The sequence below is a fragment of the Oryx dammah genome, unplaced genomic scaffold (assembly GCF_014754425.2).
Source record: "Oryx dammah isolate SB20612 unplaced genomic scaffold, SCBI_Odam_1.1 HiC_scaffold_26, whole genome shotgun sequence".
Lineage (NCBI taxonomy): Eukaryota > Metazoa > Chordata > Mammalia > Artiodactyla > Bovidae > Oryx > Oryx dammah.
Genome location: NW_024070210.1, coordinates 24,134,254 through 24,161,428, shown reverse-complemented (window position 1 = coordinate 24,161,428; position 27,175 = coordinate 24,134,254). Strand labels below are relative to the sequence as shown.

The 27,175-nt window shown below is 34.4% G+C and overlaps 1 protein-coding gene across 5 annotated transcripts in view; it reads left to right on the top strand.

The window, feature by feature from the left end:
• GPHN (gephyrin) overlaps positions 1-27,175 on the top strand; it is a 547,122-nt gene that overhangs the window by 235,488 nt on the left and 284,459 nt on the right. For all 5 annotated transcript variants that reach the window (XM_040226253.1, XM_040226252.1, XM_040226254.1 and 2 more), the window contains exon 4: positions 8,860-8,952. In XM_040226253.1, coding sequence (XP_040082187.1) covers positions 8,860-8,952 — 93 coding nt within the window. The remainder of the gene's footprint in view (positions 1-8,859; positions 8,953-27,175) is intronic.

Genomic DNA, 27,175 nt, shown 5'->3' with positions numbered 1-27,175 from the left:
CGATGGACGTGAGTCTGAGTGAACTCCGGGAGATGGTGATGGACAGGGAGGCCTGGCGTGCTGCGATTCATGGGGTCGCAAAGAGTCGGACACAACTGAGCGACTGAACTGAACTGAACTGAATACATACATACAGAGAAGAAGATAATGTGTGTATTAGTCGCTCAATAGTGTCTGACTCTTTGCAACCCCATGGATTGTAGCTTGCCAGGCTCCTCTGTCCATAGAATTCTCCAGGCAAGAATACTGGAGTATTCCTCCTGACATAAGGATCAAACCCAGCTCTCCCGCATTGCAGGCAGATTCTTTACCATCTGAGCCACCAGGGATGGTGACACTAAAATATACATAATGGGAGAATCGGCTTGGAAAAATAAATGAGAAGTTAAAGTAATTCAGAAAACAATTTGCAGAAAAAAACATGAAAGAATATCTTCGGAAAAATTTCCTACAGTATTAAGACATGCTTAAGATACTTGGATAATTAAAATTGTTCACATTAAGCTCTTTGGTAATGGAAATGATACCGTGTCACTTATATAAACTAGTAACTGCATACCTTAAAAAAAATCTGGGAAACAAAATTTTAAACCATTTAAAACTTTTCTATTTGAAGAGTTTTAGTGGGTTTTGAACCCATTTGTTAATATTTTAAAAGTAATATCTTCTAATTACTTTGTAGAAAGAACTAATATCTTAAAAGGTAGAAATGTATTAATCCCATTTCAAAAATGCAATGCATGTTTGATGGATGAGATTGAAAATAAATGTTGTATAATGATTCAGTAAGTGCTTCTTCTGTTTCCCCCTACTTATCTTTTAAAATGATATTTTACTTTTTAATTATTATATCACAAAATATCAAACCAAGATTTTCTAATTTTCTAAAATAATGAATATTTAAGCACAATTGCTTTCACAAAAAATTAGTGAGAAGAATATTTTGCACATTTAATTAGTTCAGTAAAATGAAAAAAATTAAAGTATTGTATCATCTTTATCTCATTTTTAAATATTTCTATTTAAGTGTGATATGCTAAATGCTTTCATCCAGTAATATGAAAATAACATTCAGCAATTGTTTACTGATAGAGATGCATGATCAAACATTTGAAGATCAGTCTCAGAGATGAGACATTTGAACATGTTAAGCTTTAGTAAACTATGAAAAGTGCTTTCCAGAGGAATGAGTAGGAACACATGTGGGGAACAGATTGCCTGGAGGAATTAGAGGAGACTTTACTGAGATGACCCTAAAACTGTGTTTCATTATGCACAGATAGGAATTTTTTAGTTGGTTCTTTCATAGCTATTTAATAAACTGAAGAAAAATATGACATTTCTGAAATGTTTTATATTGGTGAGGTCTGCTTAATTCAGTGATTCGTGTTTCCATCGATAAATGTAGAGAAAAGAAGAAAATCTATTATCTTAGATTTAGATCTAGTTAAGTATGCAACTTCAGGAGGATGTAGAGAATGGTGGCTTGTCAAACGTGTTTCCTCTTCTCACTATTACTGTCCCATTTTTCTCTTTACTGGGAGTTTTGCTCTTGGGCAAGAGAGAAATATTTCAAAACTTTTGTGGAGTGATGTTTTCATCCTAGTAATGAAGAAAATGTTACATATTTTAAAATATATAATACTGTGAAAAAGTTTTCTTAACATGGGCATCCCTCTTTCATAGCACTCACCTTGATAAATTGATGTACATTATATTAATTAGTTCATACTTCTGAGCTCTTTGATATTAAGGACATTTGTTATGCCTCCCTTTTTGCCCCATACCTACATTTTCCTGGCCTATGCTAGGCATTGGATTGTTTCTCAAAGTGAATGATTACATGATACAGTCACTTTCTTGAGACTTTATGCCAATTTATTTATATGTAATTCACGTCAAGTCCACTTCCAAAGCTATGTGGAAGTTTTTTATAAAGGGTGTATAAACTTATGATTAGTAAGATATAAATTGGAAATAGAGAAAGAGAAGGATGCAAAGATGCTAATTATGAAAGTAGTAAGTTTATTGTTAGATTAAAAACCACCACAAAATCTTGTGACTTAGGACAACAATGACTTATTAATTCTAATGAATCTGTATTTGCCTGGCTCATGTAGTATATCATCTTCTCTTACCTGGAATCACTCATATGGCTGAAATAACTAATCAGCTCAGCTGTGGCTAGAGAATCTAAGATGGTCTCACTTAGGTTTCTAGGTCCTTACTGCTCTCTGTTCTGCTAGGCCTTTCTCTCCACAATATCTCTGACCTTTCCATTATTTAGCCTGGACTTCTGGTCATGGTAATAGAAATTTACCAAAGAATGAAGGTAGAAACTGTGAAGTCCTTTTAGATATTGGGCTTCAGAACTCACACATCATGACTTCTGCCCCATTCTGTTGACCAGAGTCACAAGTCCAGCCGAGATGCCAACCTCGGAGAAATAGATTCCACCTCTTAATAGGAGGACCTATAAAGAATATATGGTCATATTTAGTCTTTCACAGTAGCATATGAATTGTTGTTGAGTATAAAATTTGTTTTTGCACTGGCTAAAAGTGAAAGTCTTAGGGGCTCAGTCGTGTCTGACTTTTTGTGACCCCATGGACAGCAGTCCACTAGGCTCCTCTGTCCATGAAATTTCCCAGGCAGGAATACTGGAGTGGAGGCCATTTCCTACTCCAAGGGATCTTCCCAATCCAGGGATCCAACCCTGGTCTTCTGAATAACTTTGGAATGTTTAAATGTAATGATTAGCATTACATTTTTTGTGATGCTATCATCTGAGCTACCAGGGAAGACCTGAAATAGTTAAAAATGAGGGGAAAATGAGATAATAAGGTACTAGCTATCAGAATGACGAACTAATACCAGAAGAGTCCATTTTTCTCCCAATTTTATTGAGATATAATTGGCATACAGTACTGTATAAATTTAAAGTGTACAGCATAATAATATGACACATATTTATCATGAAATTACCACAGTAAGTTTAGTGAACAGATACATTAAAGAAATAGAAAAAAATTTGCCTTGTGATAAGAAATCTTATGATTTACAGCTTTCATATATAATGTATAGCAGTGTTTGTTATAGTTATGTTGTGCATTTTATCCCTAGTATTTATTCTATGCCTAGAAACTTGTATCTTTTGACCACTTTCATCCAGTTCCCCTTCTAACCACCTCCTGCCTCTGTTAACCACGAATCTGATCTCTTTTTCTTTAAGTTTGTTTGATTTTGATGTATAATTGACCTATAATTCTATGTTAGTTCCTGATACATCACAGAAAATTCAATTTTTAAAATCTGTTTAATTTTTAAAAATACATCCAAATGATGAAGGATTCCAAAAATGCAAAAAATTAAAGTGGGAGTAAAAAATAAAATGCACTTCAAAATTCTAATTACCCAGAAATAACCATTAAGATTAATTATAAAAAAACCTGAAATCTTTCTATGCCTGTATTATAGATAGAAGAATGGATGGATGAATGCCTAATTGAGTAAAGATATAGCTATATGAATTTGTAATAATTCTCTAAAGCTAATACAAAATAGCATTTTATTTCATTTAAATAGAGGCAAAAGAAAGTGTATTGAAAAGGCATATTACTAGAGATATTATTTGCTAAACCAAGATCTCTAAAGTTAAAAAATAAATAAGAAAATCATTAATAGCTTACAGTCATAGTTTTAACTTTTTAAACCTTAGACAAAATTGAAAGATAAGGATGTTAGCACTGTTATATTTCCTTTTAACTACCTTCTGCTGCTGCTGCTGCTGCTGCGTCACTTCAGTTGTGTCTGACTCTGTGTGACCCTATAGACGGCAGCCCACCAGGCTCCCCCGTCGCTGGGATTTTCCAGGCAAGAACACTGGAGTGCGTTGCTATTTCCTTCTACATGCCTTCAAATTTCTATTTATTATATGGTTATCAAAAAAACACCTTCTTGAACCACACCCAGTCCTCAATATTAGCTTATTTCATAAACCATTGCTATGACAAACCTAGAGACTATATCAGATCTGGACAGACTTGCACAAAGTAAAATAGAGGAAGTGAGGAACCAGAGACTACATACCATCTTTGTTGGAATTGCCTTTTTTTCTCTGTGAGATTTTATTAAATGTCCAGTAATAGAGTTTTTGTACCTAAATAAGGGTTTAACTTACTATTATGTTAGGATATCATTAGGTTTCATACCATCCATGGGGTTTTCCAGGCAAGGATACTGGAGTTGGTTGCCATTTCCTTCTCCATTGGACCATGTTTTGTCAGAACTCTTCATTATTACCGTCTGTCTTGGGTGACCTGTCATGGTATGGCCCATAGCTTCATTGAGTTATGCAAGCCCATTTGCCACAACAAAGCTGTGATCCATGAAGGGGTATGAAACACCAGAGCATTTGACTGTGTGGATCACTGTGGAAAATTCTTAAAGAGAGAGTACCAGACAACCCTACCTGTCTCCTGAGAAACCTGCATGTGGGTCAAAAAGCAACAGTTAGAACCAGACATGAAGAAATGGACTGGTTCAAAATTGGGAAAGGAGTGCAACAAGGATTTATATTGTCACTTGCTGTTATATGTAGAGTATATCATGTGAAATGCCAGGCTGAATGAATCACAAGCTGGAATCAAGATTGCTGGGAGAAATATCAACAAACTCAAATAACAGATAATATCACTCTAATGGCTGAATGTGAAGAGAAACTAAAGAGCCTCTTGATGAGGGTGAAGGAGGAGAGCGAACAAGCTGGCTTGAAGCTCAATATTCAAAAAACTAAGATCATGGTATCTGGTCCCATCACTTTATTGCAAATAGAAGAGGAAAAAAATGGAAGCAGTGACAGTTGCTCCAAAATCACTGTGTACAATGGACAGTGACTGCAGCCATGAAATTAAAAGATGCTTGCTCCTTGGAAGAAAAGCTATGACAAACCTAGAGAGTGAATTATAAAGCAGAGACATCATTTTTTCGACAAAGGTCTGTATAGACAAAGCTGTGGTTTTTCCAGTAATCATGTAAGGAGTGAGTTGGTCTATAATGAAGACTGAGTGCCAAAGAATTGATGCTTTTGAATTGTGGTGCTGGAGAAGACTCTTGAGAGTCCTGTGGACTACAGTTGTGGTGTTGGAGAAGACTCTTGAGAGTCCTGTGGACTACAAGGAGATCAAACCAGTCAGTCCTTAAGGAAATCAACCCTGAATATTCACTGGAAGGACTGATGCTGAAGCCAACACTGCAGTACTTTGGCCATCTGATGCGAAGAGCTGGCTATTGGAAATGACCCTGATGTTGGGAAAGATTGGAAAGTGAAAGTGAAAGTTGCTCAGTCATGTCTGACTGTTTGCAACCCATGGACTATGGAATTCTCCAGGCCAGAATACTGGAGTGGGCATCCTTTCCCTTCTCCAGGGAATCTTCCCACCCCAGGGATCAAACCCAGGTCTCCTGCATCACAGGCATATTCTTTACCAGTGAGCCACTAGGGAAGCCGATGTTGGGAAAGAATGGAGGCAAAAGGAAAATGGGGTGGCAGAGGATGAGAGGGTTAGATGGTATTACTGAATCAGTGGACATGAATTTGAGCAAATTGCAGGAGAGAGTGGAGAACAGAGGAGCCTGCATGCTACAGTTCATGGAGTCATAAAAAGCTGGACACCACTTAGGGACTGAACAATAGATTTCTCAGATTCAGATTAGTTCCCTGATTCAGTGTGCATTTGTTCCTGGAACATTCAAACTGATCACAGAGATTTCATGGCTCATTTCATTTGTTTCTCTCAGCAGCTGCTTTTAAGATGAAAAAAATCATTTCTTTCAATTTACATCTCTCTTGATTTGAAGTTACTAGTGAGAATTTTTATGATTTTGATCGCCATTATGACTTTTGGGAGCACGAGTAGAATTAGGAGTCTGAGCCTGTCTGTCTCAAACACATTTTATTTCTGTCATTAACCACAACTTTTGAGATTTATGACATAGAGCTATATGTTTTTTCCCATGTGATCATTGCTGGTGGAAGTTTTTTTTTCTCTAGTTTTTACTCTTTTTGTTCATTCTTGTTAGATATGGAGAGGCAGAAATTCTTTGATGCAACTTGATTCTACTATGCTAACCTGTAAGTTCAAGGCAGTAAGTTTTTAAAGAAACACCTTTCACGTAATGGAAAATAATAATTAAAAATAGAAAATGCCTTCAGCTTCAGTTTTGCAGCAGCTGCAGAGGAATTTTTCATAATGATGGTTAATGTAGAAATCCTCAATGACTTTCTACCTGGTAGTAGCCAAATATTAAAGTATATTTCAAAATGAAAGATAATCTTTTAGGTGCAGAGAAAAATGTGATGAGATAAATCTCTTTCAGGTGATCTAATGTGATAGAAGAAAAGATTCACGATATTCTGAGTGGTACGTGGTTAGAAAGCATGGTTTAGTCCAGTTTAACGTGCAAATTGCATTTCAAGGAGTATTTCTAAAAATGTAGATCTTAAATCAGTAGGTCTTGGATGGGACCTGCGATTCTATATTTCTAGCAAGCTCTCAGTGAAACAGGTGATACTTTTAGTAGCACAATTCTTCACAACTGCAGACTCGGAGCAACTCTAACTGAACCCTTTAGGCCAGGGATTATAGCTTATTCATCTTTGCAAACCTGTTATCTAATGAAGTGCCCGAATAAAAGTATGCCCTGAAATATTCTCTTGTTAAATAAATGAATTGATATGTTAAATAAATAAATCACTACTAGATGCCTGGAATATTCATATTCTCTGTTAATGATTGACAAGGAATCCTTCTGTTTTGGAGACCAGTTGCATGAATGATAAGATTGCTGCTGCTGCTAAGTCGCTTCAGTCGTGGCCCACTCTGTGCGACCCCATAGATGGCAGCCCACCAGACTCCCCTGTCCCTGGGATTCTCCAGGCAAGAACACTGGAGTGGGTTGCCATTTCCTTCTCCAATGCATGAAAGTGCAAAGTGAAAGTGAAGTTGCTCAGTCGTGTCTGACTCTTCGTGACCCATGGACTGTATCCTACCAGGCTCCTCCATACATGGGATTTTCCAGGCAAGAGTACTGGAGTGCTAGTTTCTCTTAAAAAGTCCAAAGTCCTAATAAAATTTTTGTTTAGTTGAAACTGTTGTACATCACACAGCTACTTCGGACAACAAAATACTGCTTTTCAAAACTTGAACATATTCTTAACTGGTTCTCAATTTTGGTTGTACACTGGAATGATGGGTATTTTTGCTTTTCTAATTCTTAAATAAACACTTTGATTTATGAAATTACCACATAATCACCTTTATAACAATAACCATTGATAATTTGTGTGTGAGCTTTCCTCAGAACAAAATTATAACTACATCAGGGGTGTGAGTGAGAATAGGAAAAAAATCATTTAAAAATCTTGAATTGTCCTTCTGAATAATTATCCTGCATTTTGGGTTACCAGTGAATTTGAGAACTGGGAACACTGTATTTTACATATAAGTATCAGCCTTACTTATTTACTTTTGTATATGTATGTATGTATGTATATATACACACATATGTATATGTATATCAGCCTGTTAAGGCTTCCCTGGTGGCTCAGACAGTAAAGAATCTGCTGCAATGCAAGAAACTCAGCTTTGATCCCTGAGTCAGGAAGATTCCCTGGAGAAGAGAATGGCTACCCACTCCAGTATTCTTGCCTGGAGAATTCCATGGACAGAGGTACCTGGGGGCTGCAGTCCATGAGGTTGCAGATTCGGACATGACTGAGCGACTAACACTTTATCAGCCTGTTACTGATGTTTCACATCTGATTATCAACACATAAATGATATAATTGTATTATTAAATTTTGGAACTGGATTGTATAAAGGAAATGAAACAGTAAAATACCAAAGCAAGTATTTAATTACAATTTAAATGAACAGTTCATAGTTAAAATGTAGGATGGATGAATAGAACTAGCAATAGAAAGAGAGATCCTCTATAGCAGAAATCCTTGTCCTATTCTTTACAAAGTTAACTAGGTAACTTTGAGTAAATTATTTAACTACATTGCACCTCAGTTGTCTTATCTGTAAATTGAAAAGGCAGATCTACCAAGGTCTCTACCAACTGCAAAATTTTGTGGTATGTAACTCTAATCTCAACTAAGTGTCATAGTGTTGGTGTGTGGAAAAAAGTAACTTTAAGCAATCATTTATTCCTACACCTTTCCTTTAGGGCAACTATGTAAAATAAATTCTCAAGAATGTAAAACTTTCTTGAAACTAGCCAAAAGAAAAAAAAAATATTGAGTCAATCACAGGTAGAATATAGAGGAACATGTCTTGATGGTTCAACAGATCTAAGCTTAAATTCTAAATATTTCCCCTTCTAGTTTGTGAGCCCATGAGCAAGTACATTTCTTGATCTCTCTGAATCCATTAATTTAAAAAAAAAATGAATGAGTCTGTTTCCTTAAATGTAAATTTTAAGTATGAATATTTGCCTGACAGGATTGCTATACTTATTAAATAGTGAGATCATTTAATTAACACACAGTGCTCAATTTTTTTAACCCAAATATATTTTGAATGACTGAAAATATCTTCAGACATCCTATTTAAAGGCATAATGAGCATTAATTATAACATATTTATGCTGTTCACTGTGTTTCATTTACTTTCAAGAATTCAGTGATTGAATCTTCATTTTCTATGATCAATAAAATAAATACCCCAAACCTCAGATTTTTCTAATGAGTGTTGAATCTGTTTCCTCACTGAATACAAAGTATTCCAGTATGTGGATGTTTTGAGTAGGCAAGCAAACCCTTCTGCATGTGACAATATTATCGTTTTCTTTCAGGAAACCCTGATAGATTGGTGTGATGAAAAGGAACTTAATTTGATATTAACAACTGGAGGAACAGGGTTTGCACCACGAGATGTCACTCCAGAGGTGAGATAGTATATACTTTTCTGATATTCAAGAAGTAGACTATTCATGTGATTTACAGTCCTTTTAATTTTTTTGTATGATTTTTGTAATTTTGCTAGACAGAAACGACGTCTGTGGTTCTAAGAATGGGAACATTTTGCAATGGTTGAATATTTACATTTTTTTAAAAAAGTTTCTTGACTTATTTTCTTTGACTTAAACTAGATATTATCTAAAATGAGGAAGATTGAATTGGTCCAGAAGGTAATCTTGCATTTGCTCAATGGTCTGTGGTATCGGCTGAATTTGAGGCATATATTGCTAAAGGAAGTGATAGCAGAACTCTGACTCAGCATGCCATCTGGTCTGATGTGCTGTGTTAATGTAATTCAAAATATATTTGATTCCTTTTTTCTTTAGATACCCTTGTCATTGGTCTCAAGTAGAATGACTCCAATAGCATATTTAGACCAATTTTATAGTATTTGATGAGAAAGTTATATATTACATAATTTTAAATGTGAATTTAAATGCAGAATTTAATAAGCCAAGAAGCAAAATTAGTATCTAGACTATGCCTTAAGAATCACCTTCAACCTTGCACAGGAAAAAAAAAAGGGGGGAAAGAATGAAGAATAGACAGCGCTAAGTGATATAAGGGGAAAAGTCTTTCTTTGTTTTTAAAGCAGCCATAGACTTCAGCTGTAACGTTAGTGTCATATGCAGACTTCAGTTCATACTTAGACATTGTTTCACTCACTTTTCAAAAACTATTTCTTGGCTGAATTTCAACTTACTGTTAGCTGTTTCGTTTTGTTTCTTTTTAAAAAATTTTCAAGTCAGTATCCCATTGTGTCTACTGTCTTATTCACAGCAAGATATTTTTGCTCTGTACCTATTAAATAATTATTGTCCTACTTACTCTAATATAGGAGTTTTCAAACTTTAGCCTGTACCCCCATCAAAGGTAAAACAGATTGCTGCATCCTACCCACAGTGTTTCTGATTCAGTAAATCTGCAGTGGGTCCCAAGAATTTGTGTTTCTGGTAAGGCCCGGGTAATGCACATGTTGCTGGCCCATAAACCATGCTTCCAGACTTTGGGTACCACTGCTCTAGTATGTGAAAATGTAAATTGTTTTAATAGATTGTAAAATAATTTCTATTTTTCTATGTAAAAATCACAGAAATTTTAGAAATATTATTCTAACTAGGCTTATAAATATAATGGTTTTGTTTTTAAAGCAATCACAATAGAGTTGTATTGGAAGATTGTTAGCTTCCAGTACTTAAAAAAGAAGGTGGGAGGGGGGTTCAGAATGGGGGACACATGTACACTCATCGCTGATTCATGTCAATGTATGGCAAAAACCACTGCAATGTTATAAATTAGCCTCCAACTAAAATAAATAAAGAAAAATTTTTTTTAAAGAAAGAAAAAGAAAGGAAGTCATTCTTACATAGCTCTTGAGTCCTTAGGGGAAATGATCTTTTGGCCAATTTTTTCATTTCTTTTAAACTGTGAGACTAACTTAAAAAGATAAAATTGGAGGTAAGCCATCTCCTCTAGAGGTGTGTTTATGTTTTGTTTGTGAGGAAATCATCTACATATGTGAAGAACTTAATTTTTGAAGTTTGAGTGTTGTGTTGTTTTAAGTAAATAACTTTGGTTTTATATATCCCTATTGTTTATTGAATGGCTTGATATTTTCATAATATTATTTTTATATCATAAAAGTAGAAAAAAGTTACTATAGAATTCATTCATAACCAGTTAACAGTATTATTTTTAATTATGAGAAAATAATTTGCATCACAAAGTATTTCGTATTCCCTGGAGTTTCAAGTTTATTCCAGAACACTAGGTTGCAAATTCACACTTTTAAATTCTGGCTCTGCTACTTACGGCGTGGTGACCATAAACTAGTCATTAAACCATTCTGTGCCTCAGTTTCCAATAAAGTGAGAGAAATGAAAGTGCCTGTCTACCAGGGTAGTTGTGAGGATTGAATGAGAACTATTTTTGCTAAGAATACTAAAAGAAATTTTTATCTTTTAGTTAATAAAGGGTTAAATTTTTAAATTAGTTATTCCATAACTACCAAAGTGGACAAATCTGTGGGTTTTTTAATATGTAAATATCAAATGGACAAAAAGAGTCATATAGTGAAGTATTATCCATGCAGTCTTTGTGATCTTGTTAAATTTTTAAATATTTTGATATAGTAAGCTTCATATTTTATCTTTTCTATCTCCATTTAAACTAGAGGTCTTGAAATTCTATCATTCTAGTACAGATTTAGCCCCCAACATTTGTTTTTTTTGGCTGTTGACAAGAGTCTGTGTCTTTCCATTACCTTGTATATGGCCTTATATCAGAAATTGAGAGTTCCTTTATTATTCATTGAAGTTTTTCAGAAAACCCTAGAGATGCTCTTATATTTGTATATGCCTATAGCAATTGCTGGCTAAAATTTGTATTTGGCTTGTTTTTAATGAGTTTAAAATACATGTAATTATGTCTTCCCTAATCTGTTTTTGAAAACAAGTGACTTACCTGATTGTAAATATCATATTTTTATACAGACATACACATACACAGAGAGTATGGTTATCTACAGCAAAAGTCCATAGCACTGTTAAGCCTTTGAAAAATAACTGTAAAAGCCTTCTGACCACTCAAAAATAGTTCTACTAATTTCTTCTAATCTTTAAATAGTTACAATTCTTATAATATCTGAAACATAGCACTGGGATGTCAGCTAGTAATCCTGAAATATAATTTTGTGCCTGTAATAATATAGTTACTTGTCTTTATCTTATTTGTCTTAGATAATTGTGCCTAAAAAGGAAACATATTGATAACCATATGTGCCTATATACAACTGTTTGCAAATCTTTTTAAATAGAATCAGAAGTTATTGATGGAAGCCACAAATATTAGTGATGAGGGTAAAATAATATAAAATTTCTCCCTTAAGTCAGTAATTGTCAGTAATTAGTTTGATCTACAAACACAAAGTACAAGTTGTGGGTTGTTTAAAAAAAGGGGAAGGTGAAAAATACTGAATTGAATGATTAAAATAAAGCAACCTAAAGTTATTGTCACTGGATATGAACCTTAGAGAAAATGAAAAGTTTAATAGCCTTATCCAGATCTATTAACAGAAAAATGGAATAGCAACTTCAGTAAAGTATATCCTATTTATATATTTTATATATAAGACAATCAAAATTGACTTTTCTAAATTATGAATTTGTTTCTGCTTTTTGGCACCATATCTTAGAATGTGGTTCATCTGATAGTCACATGCCTGCTGGTCCTCTCCCCTCCTGTAAACATGAGATATTATCAAAGCTTACATATAGTAACATAATATTCCCTACTGTACAACTTTTTAGAGTTTTATTTGATATAAAAAGCTTTTTTTTAGTAATAGATTATGTTTTCTGTGAACTGATAAAGGTTGGATAATCTGTTGATATTGGTGAAATGGAAGTAATAGAAATTTGTAGTTATATAGAACATAAGAACTCATTGGTATACAGAGTATTATATCTTCATGTTCCACTATCACTTAAAAGTTTATATGTCCAAAATAGGTATTATTACATGAAGAATCTTTCATTATTCTTAAAAGTATAATTAAGGATGTATAAGTGAGGTAAAGTGAAGGTCTTTTAGAATTAAAGCCTAGAAGAAAATAAAAGATTAAAAACATTTATTTTAAAAAGAACATCTATATGATTACAAAGAAATGTTTGATATTATATTTTGGTAAATTAGAAAATATTACACTATTTAATATTTGTTAGGTAAAATTAAGTTTTAGCACGTTCATAGTACTAAGCTACACCAAAGGGTTGTATGGTAATATATTATTATGATTATGAATTAAAGAGTTAATTAAAATCCTAGCATGCATCTTAAGTCTCATTTATTTATTCACTTATCAGACTTTTTGTTTTTAATCCTTGATATGTGTCTTATGCCATGCTGGGTGCTGGGGATAAAAAATGAATAAGACACGATCCCTATTCTCAACTCAGTCTATCACATGGGTCAGCAAACTATGGCCCGAAGGCAAAATTCAGCCTGTTGTATTTTTTTTGTATGAGTTGTGAACTAAGAGCATATTTTGATTTCTTTCAGTGATTAGATGACTGAAAGAAATCAAAAGGAAAATGATATTTTGTAACATATGAGAGTCATTTGAAATTTGTATTTCATTGTCCATAAGTGAAATTTTATTGGCACATAGTCATACTCCTTCATTGACCTATTGCCTATGGCTGTGATAGCAGAACAGAATAGTTGAATGAAAACCATATAAGCCTGCAAAGCCTAAATTATTTACTGTCTGATCCTTTGCAGAAAAAGTTTGCCAACCTCAGGTCTGTTAGATGAAAATTAGTCATCTTTATTCACGTTTTTAGCGGACTTTTAAAATTTATTTTTACCATTTGTTCTTTAGTAATTTGAAATGATGTTAGTTTCATTTCTTAAATGTTTAATCTTAGAAGGAGCAAGGAAAGAACACTTCCACAGTAAAGTGTATTGCCCCATTGTCTCAGTAGACAATATAGAATAATAAAAATAAAAGATCCCTCATATAGATAATATATAAAATTTTGAACTTTAAAAATTGATCAAATTATTGGATTTGTTAAACATTGTTTCAGTCTTAAATCCTTTTCTTAGTAGTGCTGCTGCTGCTGCTAAGTCACTTCAGTCGTGTCCGACTCTGTGCGACCCCATAGACAGCAGCCCACCAGGCTCCCCTGTCCCTGGGATTCTCCAGGCAAGAACACTGGAGTGGGCTGCCATTTCCTTCTCCAGTGCATGAAAGTGAAAAGTGAAAGTGAAGTCACTCAGTCGTGTCCAACCCTCAGTGACCCGAACTGCAGCCTTCCAGGCTTCTCCATCCATGGGATTTTCCAGGCAAGAGTACTGGAGTGGGGTGCCATTGCCTTCTCCAGTTTTTCTTAGTAGTACCTCCTAAAAAGTGTCCTGATCAAATTTGTCATTTTGAAGTAATCAGACTAAAGGGAGAATTAAAGAATGTCAGGAAATTATAAATTTGATGTAAAAGATATTCATGTAAAAGGGTTTTTATGGTTCATTTTGTAAGTGAAGAGGCACCTGGCAAAATGACTAACTCTGACAGCAATAAAATAATCTGGTACAAAGGATGAATTTCTAGGAAAAGATTATGAACTTCACCATACATATTTTGTTTATATCTTAAAATGTTTATGTTTATTTGGAAAAGATTGCTATCTAAGCCTTTCTACAAATATTTATATATGTCATAATTTTAAGCGTCTGCCTCCAATGCAGGAGACCCGGGTTCGATCCTTGGGTCAGGAAGATCCCCTGGAGAAGGAAATGGTAACCCACTCCAGTATTCTTGCCTGGAGAATCCCATGGACGGAGAAGCCTGGTAGGCTACAGTCCACGGGATCGCAGAGAGTCGGATACGACTGAGCAACTTCACTTACTCACTTACTTACTTATACTATGACAGCTATCATTGTATGTGGTCATTAATCATTTCTTACATTTTAATGCTTAAAAAACAAGAATACTGTGTAAATAAAAGGAAAGAGACATAATTGACCTGAGTTACTGAGTTAATTATTCTTAATTTGTTACTCGTGAAAATTTACATTTAAAAGTACCACTTTATAGTAAATACTCAACATTTTAAAGATCAGAAGAACTCTTTTACATTATAGCAGAAGCATAGCAAAACATCATGTCCAATAACTTCTGTTTTTGAAAGAAAATTTGATCACTAATGCAGGTCCTTTAAATTACATAGTTGCTTTCAAGTGCATATCAATATTCTCTAGAAAAGATTATTTCCCTAAAATATCATATACTGATACTGTAGAACTGTATGAATATTTATTTTGTAATTCTAAAATTGTTGTAACTAAAGTAAAGTACCTGTTATACATGGTAAAACTAAAAGTAACCATATTGCAATAACATTTTGAGATTAAAATTTTTCTGTATAAATAGGATAACTAAACAATATGAAATTGGTAAGCGAGCAGAATACTAGAAACTTATACTGGAAATTTTAAAAACCAGATTCAATAAAATATACTGTCCCTTTATGGCCAAATAAGGTTATATTTTATGGTTTTTGAAGGATCCTTTTTCTTATTTTTTTGAAATAGTTCTGGAAGTGAGAAATATGTTTACATGTCTTACCTTTGTCTAAATATGTTGGGATGTAATGTACCTTTCTCATATAGTGTGTGTGTGTGTATATATATATATATATATATATATGATACTAACACTGTAGAGTCAGACAGACCTGAATTTGAATCTTACTTCTACCACTAACTAATTATGAAGTTAAAACAAATTAAACTGTTCACATTTGAGTTTACTCATCCACTCAGCTAATGCATACCTCTCCAGGTTGTTTCTTGTAATAATTGAGATAATAAAAGTAGTCAGTGATAATAATTAGCAAATATATATAGCACTTACTATGTGTCAGGAGCTATTTTAAACTCATTTAATTTTAATTCATTTAGTCTTCAACCATATGAGGCAGATACTAACTAGAGTTGTATCTATTTTAAATATGGAGAAACTGGGACAAATCAATTAATTGACTTGCTCAGGGTTATCCAAACTAGTAAGTGACAATAATGCATGTAAAAGGATTTTATGTAAAGCCTGGCATCTTTGTAGATCCTCATTAAATGTTCTTTATTTCCTTTACCTTTTTCTTCCACATTTAATTAATAATATTACCTATTACCTCTAATTTAATGTGATAATCCCAAGTATTTCTGCTGCTAATCATTGCAATCTGATATCTGTTGTTAGCTATTAACATACCTGATGGATATGTCTAAAAATTAAGTATGTTAGTCAGCATTTTCTCACTACTAATTTAGGGCATAGGCAAATGACTGAGAATGTCTATAGTTTATATTATATGTGGATTATGAGTAATTGCATCTCTCCTGATATCCTGTCTGAATCTACTTATTTTGTTCCTTTGTGAGTTTAAAATTTTTGGAATATGGCTTGAAATGTCCCAAATATGTAGCATTCAGGATATTTGTTAGTAATAGTCCTTTTTATCTGGAGTTTATATTTATTGTGCATTATCCAATTTTGAGTGGTATATGTCTTAGAGCTTAGGCACATTTATGACCTACCAGTTTGCTAAAAAACATTTAGAGTCTTTGTTCAATTTAACAAGTATTTATCAAGCATCTTGGGCTTTATTGAATAAACGCTAAGCTACATGTATTCCTAAAATAGTCACCTGACAAACCAAAGCGATATAAACTTAGTACTAGAAATGTTCAGCCAATTTAGACCAAAAAAAATTCTTTATAGGGAAAGATTAAGAGAGAAGTGAGCAATCAGTAAAATTTTTGTACGAGTAGAATTTAAGCTAAAATTGAAGGAGAGAAATAGAACTTAGATTCAGAGAGAAGACATTACCAATGGGAGTAAGAAAGAAAGGGGAATGTATGATCAAGCTATGAGAAAGATAAAATTAAGAAAATCTTCCTGGCTAGAGCAGAGGATTCACTTTACAAAGAAGGATGGACAAACTGGAACTATGTTATTTTAATCTCTTTCTTAGAACAGCTAGAGTAGTACTATCTCTGGAGATGAAAAACAGCAACAGAGATTCCTTAGAAGCCAAAATTCATAGGACAACTATCAACAAATACATGCCATAAAATCGTGTCATCAAAAGTAGATCCTTTTGAAAACTGGCACTTACTCAAATGTACATTCCCCAGTAAGACTAACATCAGTATTTTTGAAGATTGTTTCTATGCCCTGGTTTTTGTTTTGTTCTTTGAAATCCCAATGTAAGCTACAAACCTAGTACCATTATTTGTTTTTTTTTTTTTTTCTCATTATTTGTATGTAAAATTTAAACTGCTGTGAAGCACCAAGTTCCAGTTTTGTAGTCCAGAAACCTTTTAAGTCAATACCTATAATCCAGGGTTTCCCAGGTGGTGCCAGTGTTAAAGAACCCTCCTGCCAATGCAGGAGACCTAAGAGACTCAGGTTGAATCCCTGGGTCCAGAAGATCCCCTGGAGAAGGAAATGGTAACCCATTCTAGTATTCTCGCCTGGAAAATTGCATGTACAGAGGAGCTTGGCGAGCTAAGGTCCAGGGGGCCACGAGTTGGATATGACTGAACAACTTAGCACATAGCATGTATCTGATAATCAAGACATCGAGACATTTTTTTTTATCATAGATTTTTGTCAGTGGTGTGCCTTATCCTTGAGTTGGCCTAAGGTTTTATATAAAATTACTGTATAATAATAGAGAAATCACAGTATCTTAAGAGTTTTAGGAGAATTCAAAAGCCATTGTGTTAAAAGTCCTAACATGACCGTTTTATCATTCCCAGCCCTTGTGTGAATGCCTCAATTGCATATTCTTTCATGTGAGAGTCCCTTGTTTGTGTAATTCTAATTACTTGAAAGTCCAAATCTGCCCCCTTACCCAAGACATTTACCCTCTGTTTTATTTATACATTAAAAGAAAAAGCTCCTTAGTATAATTATCCCAGTTGAAAAGTAACTGGTTTAATATTAGACCATTTAGGTGATTAGAGCAATAGGTGACGTTGCATTTAAAAATCATGTTGTTAGGCCCTTATTCCACATAGCAACACTGCAGAGTGAAGCGAACATTGCTCTTTGAGGTGGGGATTTAGGAATTTCAAGCATAAGGTAAAAAAGAAATGTTTCATATATGAAGAACCCATAAATGAAATCCTATCTTCATTTTTCCCTTAAGTACATTTCTTAATTGCATGCTTACTCTGCATCAGAACGTTCTCAGCTTTTAGGGGGGGGTCCTGATGGGGAAAAGAGATCAATCATATCAGTAAGCATATGAATACAAACATACTTTTTATGGTAAATTCTATGTCTAATTAAAGCTTTCACTAGAAAAGTAGCATTGCTCATATAACTGTTTGTGAGGCAGCATAACATAGTGGTTAAGAGCTCAGACTACTTGAATTTGAATCCTAGATTCACCTCTTACTACCGTGTAACCTTTCACAACTTGCTTTACTCAGTTTTCTTATGTGTAAAATGGAGAAAATAGAGTACCTACCTCATAGGGTAGTTATATTAGGTGGGTTAATGTAAGTAAAACACCAAAAGCAACGTTTGTTTACTACACAAATATTTCCTATTATTACCAATACTCTAAATAGAAAGAACTTTAGTTTACAAAGGAAGAAGATAATGGTTGAGTATTGAAAGAATTTTTCTCTGGGGAAAAAATCCCGTAAGATAGGACCTAAGGTATACAATAGAATAGTTGTGGGAAAGGAAAAAGCAGCAGAGATGACATGCTAAATGTTTATTTTTACCTTGAATTTATCAGAGAAATAAAACCTTGACATCAGTGTTCCAACTCACCATTTTACAATCTACTCCCATAAAATGAACAGAGGCCAGCATACTAGGATAGTTCTATAAAATATATGCTAAGACATTGACAAGAAAACATCATTAAATATTTTGCAAATATTAATATAAAATACTAAAAGTGTGTTTATCTAGAGATATAGTTTCAGGAATGAAGATTTCAGAAATTTCCTTTCTTATTTTCTGAAATCAAGAATGTGAATTCATCTTCCTTTATTAGATCTTCATCCATGAAACAGACTTAATGTCACTTTTCACACAAAATGTAATATGATGACTTAAATCTGTCAAGTCCTCTGAGCTTCTTAGAATTCTATCACTGAATTAGAGCAGAATATCTGTGACTTCATGTTATTGCCATGCCTAAAAGGAAACTGATAGGGAGTAAGAAAATGGACTCAAATAACAAAATAAATTTTTGCAATTATTCTTATAATTTTACGAGTATTATTTCCTCATACTGGAATTTGGGAAGACCATGGCTGCTATTAAAGACTGGCAGGTGAATATCCAACAGAGGGAGTAACCATTTCAGAAAATCTTAATAACAGGCACACAACTGAGAATTTACAGGAAGAATCCAAGTTCCTTTAAAAGGTGATGAGAAGATAGAAGCAGTAAAGTTGTTGGAAGTATGACGTTTGAGAATGAACTGTTACCAGTTTCTCAGAGAGAGAGACGCAGACATCAAATATCAAAGGCAACAATGCAGAAGAAGCAATTGATTGTGCTGGAAGGACCAGTTAATAAGAGGCAATATATTATAATGTTCTGTGAAGATAGCATTATAGTGATGAATGTCATTGGGGTAATTTAAGTGTTTGTCCCCCACCTCTTCACTCCTGCATTGATATATTACTCTTACATGTAATTATCCTCAGGGTGAAACTTTATAAGAGGAGAAGAAAGGTCAGTTTTGATTAAGAGATGATTTTGAATAGTTTTAAATTTTTTTAAGTGCTTTCAAATGTTTTTCTATAAATTTGAAGCAATGACAAAATAACTTAGTATTGAATATTGTATAAAAATGGGACTTCCCTGGTGGTCTAGTGATTAAGACTCCCCACTTCCAATGCAGGGGGCACGGGTTAGATCTTTGTTCGGGGAACTAAGACCCCACATGCTATGCGGCATGGCCATAAGAAAATGCAATCTTATCATAATGTTTCTCACACTCTCAAAGATTCAACACTGTAATTTATAGGAGACCTAAATTATAAAAGACACTTTAGTATAACGCTATTGATGAGATTCAAAGAGATTCACATTATACTAATTTCCCACTGTTGTTAAACATGATATTTAGACGTTTGGCTAATTATGTGATATGCATATTTTGATATGAGTTCTCTTTGTGGGTCCTATTTATATCCCTTTCTCATATATTTCCTTTTTAGTATTTTTCAAGGCTTACCTATACTGTATCCTGTCCCTTAAGATGGGACTGCTCTGTGGGGTGATGAATGAATATCACCATCAGTATTAAATATTAATAATTAGAGGAATGAGAGATCTGCTTTTATATAATACTGAAAGCCAATCCTAATATAAATGCACCTTCTCTCATGGGTGTATCTTGTGCAATAGTAGCAGCAATATTAAAAATAATGCTCTAGTTTAACTTTGTTCAAACTTCAGTTGTTACTCTTTGCCTTCTAAATATAAGATACCTTAGAAGAGGGATCAGGAAACTTATTCTCTAGAGGAAGTAAATATTTAGAGATAATAAATAGTTTAGGCTTTGTGGGCTTTATAGTCTCTATCATAACTACTTAACTATGCCAGCCTGTCACAGAAGCTGCTATATGATGATATCAATAAATGGGCCCTGCTGTGCCACCAATAAAACTTTATTTATGAACACTAAAATTGGCTTTCTCATAATTTTCACGTGTCATGAAGTATTACTCTTCTTTTGAGTTTTTTTTAATCATCTAAACATTTGAAGATTAACGTTAGATTGCAGGGCATGTAAAAGACAAGTGGCAGGCAAGATTTGTCCTCTATTTTAGAGCATTCCTACCTACCATGTACACGCATCTCCTCTGTTATTCAAAAGCTCATAGTATGTAAGAGTGTTCAGAGAATTTAAGTCAGAACATTTCAGAAGAATTTTCTGAGAATTTAATAAGGAAAAGGAATTGCCCTATAGTAATTAACACTTGTTAGAATCAAATGTGTTGAGTGCCTACTGTGTAGATACCAAGACTTTGACTTGGGCAGTTAGAAGAATGGACTTGCCATTTACTGAAATGGAGAAGACTATGGGAAGAGTAGGTCTGAGGAGGAAGATCAGGAGTTTTACTTTGGTCATAGAAATTTCTAACTGCGTTTAGATATTCAAATGGAGATGTTAAGCTGGCAGTTAGATATGTGCATCTGGAGTTGAGAGAAGTCTGGGCTAGAGATACTATTTTTTTTTTAGAGTCATCAGCATCTTAATGGAATTAAAATTCATGACAACTGATGAGATCATCAAGGTATTTACTAATACTACTATTTATTTTATTACTACCCCTGCTTCCTTTCTCATCCACTTTCAAAGAGGTAGGTAGTTTCTAGTAACCTGGCCCCTCTGCTCACTCACAAAGGGTGGAAGGGATCCCATTGAACAGGAAGGAACCTGGCCTATACAGGAAGGACTATTAGTTGGCCATCCTGAAATTTTGCCATGGTGTAAAGATGAGAATGAGTTTTCCCAAGTACCTCCTTGCTGGAAACTGTTTGCACTGGAGGTAAGTGTGAAAGGGGAGGTTGTGGGGATTGATGGGGTGAGGGCTTCCTAAACCTTTCCCAAACCTCAGGAGTGGCTTGATTCTGAGGAAGGGAGAAGGTTCAGACTGGTTCCTATTTCCCTGAACCAGTTTGTACAGCCCTAAATTTGACCTGCTTTCCTCAAACTGGGAGTCAGAAATCCCTTTTCTCTTCTGTTTTTCTGCTGCAGAAATTCCCAACATTCCCATTTTGTGGGCTCCAGAAAGGGGTAAGCGAAGACTTCAATCCCAGCCGACCATTTCCAGATTAATAATTTTTAGTGTTTTGATTTCTTTTATCATCATAAAAATGCTTGGACCCATTTATCCCATTTGTTTAATTTCCTTGTGGATTGTTATGTATCTATGTTCTAGGGTCATTTCGTATCCCTGGGCAATAGAGTTCAGATCCATCTGCTCTCTCCATTTATGTGCTATTTCTCTTGTGGATTCTCATGTGCAGCTTATTGATGACTATTACCTAGATGGAAGACACTCCATTCAGGATACTGCTTCACTCTTAATCTCATCTTTTCCTGAATGGTGTTTTGTTCCCCTGCTGACAGCTTTTCACTACCCTACCCAACTGCTTCTGATGATCTGTCATTGCTTCTCTGCTGTTCTGTCTTCCTGTTTGACTGCCTTTGATTTTTTGTCTCTACTTTTTGCCCCCATTACTTATCTGCTGAATGATTTGCGTTCTTCACTCACTGGTGCTTTGTCCATCAGCAAATGGCCTGATACTACATATTCATCTGCTATTTTAGCATTTTTAGACTGCCCAACATTGTTTATCTGCTCTCCTACCATTCTCCTCTACTGTGGCCTTCCAAGTGCTGTGCTGTCTGTCTGCCTGATCTTGCCCTACCGAGTCTATGCCTGTAATATTATAAGTAGGTTCTGATTGTTTAACACTTCTGTTACCTATCTCCACTTGCCTTGTGCCACTAAGTTGGACTGCTGACTGAATATGCTTGACTACTGTTCTTCTCTACCTATTTGCTGCACATGGCTGCCCAATCAGTGGACTTGAGACATTGCATTTATCGTCTATGTACTCAGCAATGCAACTTGCTGTTTGGTCCATATTGCCTCCTTTATACTTCTGTGCTAAATCACTGGTGTTGTTCATCTGTTGTCTTGTAATCCTAATCAGATTTTATTTCCAAGAGAAGTGTTGCCTACTTATCGTCCAAACATATCTTAGGAATGGAAAATCCTTTACTATTTTAGTCCAGTCCAATTTACTCCTAAACTGACTTAAAGTCACTACCACTATCCTTTCTGCTTTTTTATACAACTCCACATTCTTCCTTCTATTTAGGAATAGATTTTTCTTTCTAAATCATTTATCATCTTTGCTTCAGTTGCCTTTTCATATCACATACTATGTGCTTTTTGTTCCTTGTATGTGGGATCTATCAGTAATTTTCCATATATTAAATTTGTTTTCTAATTTGTTTTCCCTGATTTTTTCAGGGCTTCATGAGGATAAATTGCTCCTATTACTTTTATCCTTTCTGTTAAGACCAGAATGGTTTTTTGAAACTTTCAAGGATCATCTCTAAAAATAATAAATTTAATGGTCTTATAGTTCTCTGTAGGTAAGATTAAAGTAACTTTCCACTCTGCTCCATTTTTTCCTGAGAATATCATTTCTCTGCCACTCCATAATTTATGTACTATCATTTAGAGATCCTTTTGATGTATTTATCTTTTCCTCCTAGACTTTAGGTTATCTCTTCTTGTGTGTAGGTAAACTTTTAAATTGATATTAGTATTTGGCATCTAGAAAAAATTGAAATAGAAATTATCTGCATGTAAAGCTTATTGTCTTATTCCTTTATATTTAAATGAATGACAAGATCAGACAAGAAGTAGAGAAGAATTGTGAAATTTTCAGTTTCAGGAATCTAAGGAGATTTAAATTGGGAAGCGTTTACATGCATGCATGTGTGTGTATGTAGACTTGAAGTGTTCTATGTGCGTATGTATCCACATCATTTTGCATGAAGTGCAGAAAATGCTGAGTATCCATATTAAATTTTATTTTATTTTTCAAAAAATAGAAAAGGAATAGGGGAAAGCTAAAAAGAGAGTGATAAACAGGAAATAGAGAAAAAGGTATCCATAGTTGGTTCTTTTCTCCTTTTTCTTTTCTTTTAGTAATAGAGGTAAAATTAATGTGAACCAAAGGGCTGCTCTAGGAATATCAAGAAAAGTATTTCAGTAGATTTTTTTAAATTTATAAAATACACACAACAAAATTTACTATTTTAATCATTTTTAAGTGTACAATTCAGTGGCATTAAACACTTTCACCATTCTGTATAGCCATCATCACTGTAGATTTCTAGAACTTTATCAAAATCCCAAATAGAAATTCTGTACATTAAATAGTAACTCCTCATTCCTTCTTTCCACAACCCCTGGTAACCTCTATTTTACTTTCTGTCTCTGAATTTGCCCATTCTAGGTACCTCATACAAGTGGAATCATACAATTTTTGTCTTTCTCAATATGACTTATTTCACTTAGCATAATATTTTCAGGTTCATTCATGTTGTAGTGTATATCACACATTCATTCATTTTTAAAGAATATTCCATTGTGTATATATACAATTGTTTATCTCTTCATCTGCCGAGGGATACTTGAGTTGTTTTCATCTTTTGACTATTAATACTGCTATGAACATTGCTGTGCAAGTACCTTTTTTCTTTCCATCCTTTTGGGTATTTACTTAGAAGTGAATTCAGTAGCGTTTAATGCTTTTGTCTAAGGAGAAATTAAATTAGTAGCAAATCATTTACATGATACAACATTAGCATGATAACAAGTCCAAGATACTTTATTAGGAGTAAAAGAAGTTACAAACTTTCAGAAAGGCCACAGAAGACCAAGTGAGATTTAGAAGATGCTCTGTTGTAAGAATAAAAGGGAGAAAAAATTGAAATAACACAAATGTTGGAGGTTTGAGGAAAGCAAAAGTGATTCTGGAGAAGGTTGAACTTAAAAAATATTTGAAATGAAATCAGTTCAGTTCAGTCGCTCAGTCGTGTCTGACTCTTTGCGACCCCATGAATCGCAGCACACCAGGCTTCCCTGTCCATCACCAACTCCCAGGGTTCACTCAGACTCACGTCCATCGAGTCAGTGGTGCCATCCAGCCGTCTCATCCTCTGTTGTCTCCTTCTCCTCCTGCCTTCAATCTTTCCTAGCATCAGGGTCTTTTCAAATGAGTCAGATCTTTGCATCAGGTGGCCAAAATATTGGTGCTTCAGCTTCAGCATCAGTCCTTCCAGTGAATATTCAGGACTGATTTCCCTTAGGATGGACTGGTTGGATCTTCTTGCAGTCCAAGGGAATCTCAAGAGTCTTCTCCAAGACTACAGTTCAAAAGCATCAATTAATTCTTCAGCAACCAGTTTCTTTACGTCCAACTCTAAAATCCATGCATGACTACTGGAAAAACCATAGACAACTAGACAGACCTTTGTTGGCCAAGTAGTGTCTCTGCTTCTTGATATGCTGTCTAGGTTTGTCTTAGCTTTTCTTCCATGGAGCAAACGTCTTTTAATTTCATTTCAGTTATTGGTCTTCAATTTGAATACCTAGCTTTCTACCTAAATTGAACTCTGCATCATAGTGTCTTAAACCTTAAAGGAGTTACAAAGGTTGGAAAGGATTGTTCTTTGTCATCAAGGGGTTTAAAACTAGAGTAGTTAAAAATGCACTAATAATGGGTTTAAGAAAAAATACTTTCAGTCTTTTAAGTGATAATGTTTTCCCTTGTTAACTCAATAAATTTTTGGTGATTTTAGCCAAGGTTCCTCATCTAAATTATCAAACACAGAAAATTATTTGAGTGACTGTTGTCTCAATTCTCTCAAGGATGGTGTGTAAACTAGTACTATTTTGTATGAATAAGAAAGAAATTAATTCAGTACATCCAACAGTTCTCTCAGAATCTATTGAAAAAAGGCTTAACTCTGTACTAAACAACCAGTTAGATATCTGTAACACAAAATCCTTGCTCTCAAGGAACTTACTTTCCAAAAGAGGGAAAAAGGCATTTGGCAAAACATGCATTTCTAATATCATCCACAAATTTTTGTTATTTTCTTCTAATTATTCAAGGAAAATGTTCAAAGTCAGAGTGATTACATATGAGGGAATCCTTTTGCCTCTTACAAGCATTATTGATTCAGGATTAAGAACGTCTCTATTTAATATCTTGTCACAGCTAAAGGATTCTGGTAATAGTTTAAATGCCAATAAGAATCTCTTTAATTTTAAAACCTAGGGCCTTCAGTGACAGATTAGTGATTTGGTAGCTGTTAATATACAGGGTTACCTAAAACCAAATTTATTGGTTTTATAGTGAAAGAATAGAGAATGACTAGATAAATAGATAATTAGTGTTCAAGAGGTTGTTCTTGAATTAATTGCAAGAACACTGAGGGATTGCCCCCACACACTCCGGGATACAACTGTATACTAATACAGAAAATGTTTGTTAATTTAATTTATTCTCACTGTCAGCTAAAGCTCACTTGAATTCTGGGTGTCAGGAATTTCAATTGATATTCACAGTTTTCTTTATGGATTTGATTAAGTAGTCATTTGAACTTGGAATTTATTTGTCCTCCCTAACTTGATATGTGCCTTCAAACTTAAGAGCAATTACTTTCTTTCCTATTGGTCAGTACTTCAGTGATTCCTTTAAGGTAATCTCTTTAAAGTGTTACACTTAAGATAAGTTTTAGTAACCTGTTTTTTCTCCCAACCCCTGATATCCTACTAAAGTTATTTATTTTGACAATACGGCTAAGGGAAGATCAAATTTTCACATGTCAGGAGAAAAGCAGTAAAATAGAAATAACATACAGATTTAACTTTTTTTTTTAACAATGATGAACAATTTTAAAAGATTCTGCTTTACTTGTATTCATTCTGAAAAATATATTTAGTGAAAAAAATAGATATTTTAAAGTATAAGATCTGGAATAAAGGAAAATATGACAATCATTTTATTCAGCTTGTTTTATTAGTAATAAATATATATTTTCTTTTCTTGTGACATCTGAAATTCTGATTTTATTTTGAGAAAAGCTTCAATTGGAAATAAAGTTGTATAATATATTTCTTTGGTAAAGGTTAACCTGAAAAGGCAATATTTCTGTCATACCTTTATTGGACTTCAAGTTCTTTTTATATTTGATAAGAAGATCTAAATGTCTTTGCAATCATGAGACTCTTTGTAGGCAACTAATCCTAACAAGCAAGTTGTCATATAATTTTTCTTTTTCTTATTTTTCCTTTCTTTCTTAAAGAACAGTAGATTATATTCAATACCTTGCAAAGGAAGATGTAGCTTCTTTATGTAAGCATTCTGTGGAGGAAATTTCACTCCTTCAGTTTTGAATACCAGCAATGACAATAGCAGGTGCTAATAACCAGTCTCTGAAACCCTTTATCTCTTTTTCTCCCCTTGTCTCCTACATCAAGTATTTCTTGTCCTGCTGACAAGCACTAACACAATACGTGTGTAGCACAGAAGATCTAGTGAAGTGAAAGAGAACATTGAGCGAAGTTAGTTGCCTCAGATACAGAAACTGGTGCAAAGCTTCATGTATGTTTCAGTTCATTTCAGTTCAGTTCAGTTGCTCAGGCGTGTCCAACTGTTTGCAACCCCATGAATCGCAGCACACCAGGCCTCCCTGTCCATAACCAACTCCCGGAGTTCACCCAAACTCATGTGCATTGAGTCGGTGATGCCATCCAGCCATCTCATCCTCTGTCGTTCCCTTCTCCTCTCACCCCCAATCCCTCCCAGCATCAGAGTCTTTTCCAATGAGTCAGCTCTTCACATGAGGTGGCCAAAGTATTGGAGTTTCAGCCTCAGCATCATTCCTTCCAATGAACACCCAGGACTGGTCTCCTTTAGAATGGACTGGTTGGATCTCCTTCAAGAGTCTTCTCCAGCACCACAGTTCATGTATGTTTAATAGTATGTAATTCCATAAACATC